Below are 2,790 nucleotides of genomic sequence, written 5' to 3'. Positions count from 1 at the left end.
AATATATAGTAGTAACATAATTTAAATATGGTAATATAATAATTTCAGAATAATATAATAATAAATATATAGTAGTAATATAATAATTTAAACGTAGTAATATAATTTAATAATTTAAGAATAATATAATAAATATATAGTAGTAATACTATAATTTAAATGTAGTAATATAATTTAATAATATAATAAAATTAATGTAGTAGTAATAATATAATAATAATTTAAGAATAATATAATAATAAATATATAGTAGTAATAATATAATTTAAATGTAGTAATATAATTTAATAATATAATAATGTATAGTAGTAATAATATAATAATTTAAGAATAATATAATAATAAATGTATAGTAGTAATATAATTTAAATGTAGTAATATAATAATAATTTAAGAATAATATAATAATAAATGTATAGTAGTAATATAATTTAAATGTAGTAATAATATAATAATTTAAGAATAATATAATTTAAGAATAATATAATAATAAATGTATAGTAGTAATATAATTTAAATGTAGTAATATAATTTAATAATATAATAATATTAATATATAGTAGTAATAATATAATTTAAATGTATTAATAATATAATAATTTAATATAATATTTATATAGTAGCAATGATATAATAATTTAATATAATAATACTAATAATAATCCATCCCCAGCTACTTTATATTCAGGGGATGCCTTTGTTTCCAACCAAAAAAAGAATACAATCCATAATTGATATTATATTTAATTATTCAACGATCAAGGTTAACTCTTTTTTTTCCTCCCAGCGCGTCACGTGTCGTGCTGATGCTCTTGCTTCCGGGTTCGAGCCAAAGCCTCGCTGCGCATGCGCCAGTTGCCTTCTGGCCTCGAGAGCGGGGAGAGGGGCTGTGCGCATGCGCTGCGTGGCCCCGCCCCCCCGTCCGGCGCCGGGCTATATAAGCGCGGCGGGTTGACGTCAGCGGCCTCTTCCGCCCACTCGGCGCCTGCCAGCGAGACAGCGCCGCCGGAGCCGCCGACGACGCCATTGTTGCCGGCCTTTCCCTTCTCTCCCCGCGGACAATCCGCCGCCATCCGCCGCCATGGTGAGCCATCCGGGGCCGAGAGGGGCGCGGCGGGCAGCGGGACGGGCCGGGCTCTCCGGCGGGGCCGCTATGGGACAGGCCCGGCGCCGAATCTACGCGAGCCCGGGGATGGGTAGGCCTCACAGGCCCCTGAGGGGACAGTTAGGCCTCAGAGCGCCATGAAGGCCTCAGGAAGCGGGCGGAGGGGGGACTGGCAATGCCTGGAAGAGCCTGTTGCTAGGCAGAATTATTATTATCATTAATATTATTATGAAGAGTGAGGAACCTGAGGGGACAGTTAGGCCTCAGAGCGCCATGAAGGCCTCAGGACGGGGAGGGAGGACCGGCTGGTGCCTGGAAGAGCCTGTTGCTAGGCAGAGATTATTATTATCATTAATATTATTATTGAGAGTGAGGAACCTGAGGGGACAGTTAGGCCTCAGATCGCCATGAAGGCCTCAGGACGGGGAGGGAGGACCGGCTGGTGCCTGGAAGAGCCTGTTGCTAGGCAGAATTATTATTATCATTAATATTATTATGAAGAGTGAGGAACCTGAGGGGACAGTTAGGCCTCAGAGCGCCATGAAGGCCTCAGGACGGGGAGGGAGGACCGGCTGGTGCCTGGAAGAGCCTGTTGCTAGGCAGAGATTATTATTATTATTATTATTATTATTATTATTATTATTATTATTATTATTATTATTATTATGAGAGGGACCTGAGGGGACAGTTAGGCCTCAGAGCGCCATGAAGGCCTCAGGAAGAGGAGGGAGGACCGGCTGGTGCCTGGAAGAGCCTGTTGCTAGGCAGAGATTATTATTATTATTATTATTATTATTATTATTATTAAAAGTGAGGAACCTGAGGGGACAGTTAGGCCTCAGAGCGCCATGAAGGCCTCACGAAGGGGGCGGAGGGGGGACCGGCTGGTGCCTGGAAGAGCCTGTTGCTAGGCAGATATTATTATTATTATTATTATTATTATGAGAGGGACCTGAGGGGACAGTTAGGCCTCAGAGCGCCATGAAGGCCTCAGGAAGGTGGCGGAGGGGGGACTGGCAATGCCTGGAAGAGCCCGTTGCTAGGCAGATTAGTAATATTATTATTATTATTGTAATTAAGAGTAAGGAATTGCAAAATGGTGTCCCTCCCCACAGTATGGAGCCTGCTTGGAAACGAGTTCTTCCAGGACTACAACTCCCATCATCCTCTCTTCCACCTGCCTGCTGCCCAGGCAATGCCATAACACCATCATAATAATAATAATAATAATAATAATAATATACTTATTATGCTACAATAAGCTCAGGAAGGGGACTTGACCGCCAAATAATAATAATAGTAATAATAATAATACGAAATCCAGCGTATCCATCTTGTTTGCTGTGTCATAATAATAATAATAATAATAATAATAATAATGGTAAGATAAGGTGAGGGACATGCTTTCCCAGTAATAATAATAATAATATTATAATGTAATGGTAAGGTAAAGTGAGGGACATGCTTCCTCAATAATAATAATGTAATGATAATTATAATGTAATGGTAAAGTAAGGAGAGGCACATTCTTTTCCAATAATAATAATTATAATATAATAATAATAATGTAATAATAAGGTAAGGTGAGGGACATGCTTCCCCAATAATAATAATGTAATGATAAGGTAAAGTGAGGGACATGCTTCCCCAATAATAATAATAATAGGATAGGAGAGGGACATGCC

At 38.6% G+C, this 2,790-nt stretch overlaps 1 protein-coding gene across 1 annotated transcript in view; it reads left to right on the top strand.

Annotated features, from left to right (window-relative positions):
• Window positions 1-930: 930 nt before the first annotated feature.
• eef2 (eukaryotic translation elongation factor 2) overlaps window positions 931-2,790 on the top strand; it is a 34,813-nt gene continuing 32,953 nt past the window's right edge. Inside the window, exon 1 of the mRNA XM_062960616.1 lies at window positions 931-1,084. Coding sequence (XP_062816686.1) covers window positions 1,082-1,084 — 3 coding nt within the window. The 5' untranslated portion in view covers window positions 931-1,081. The remainder of the gene's footprint in view (window positions 1,085-2,790) is intronic.

This window comes from Anolis carolinensis, unplaced genomic scaffold (assembly GCF_035594765.1).
Source record: "Anolis carolinensis isolate JA03-04 unplaced genomic scaffold, rAnoCar3.1.pri scaffold_7, whole genome shotgun sequence".
Lineage (NCBI taxonomy): Eukaryota > Metazoa > Chordata > Lepidosauria > Squamata > Dactyloidae > Anolis > Anolis carolinensis.
Note: the sequence above shows the minus strand (reverse complement) of the source record. Positions and strands in the feature narration are given on the sequence as shown.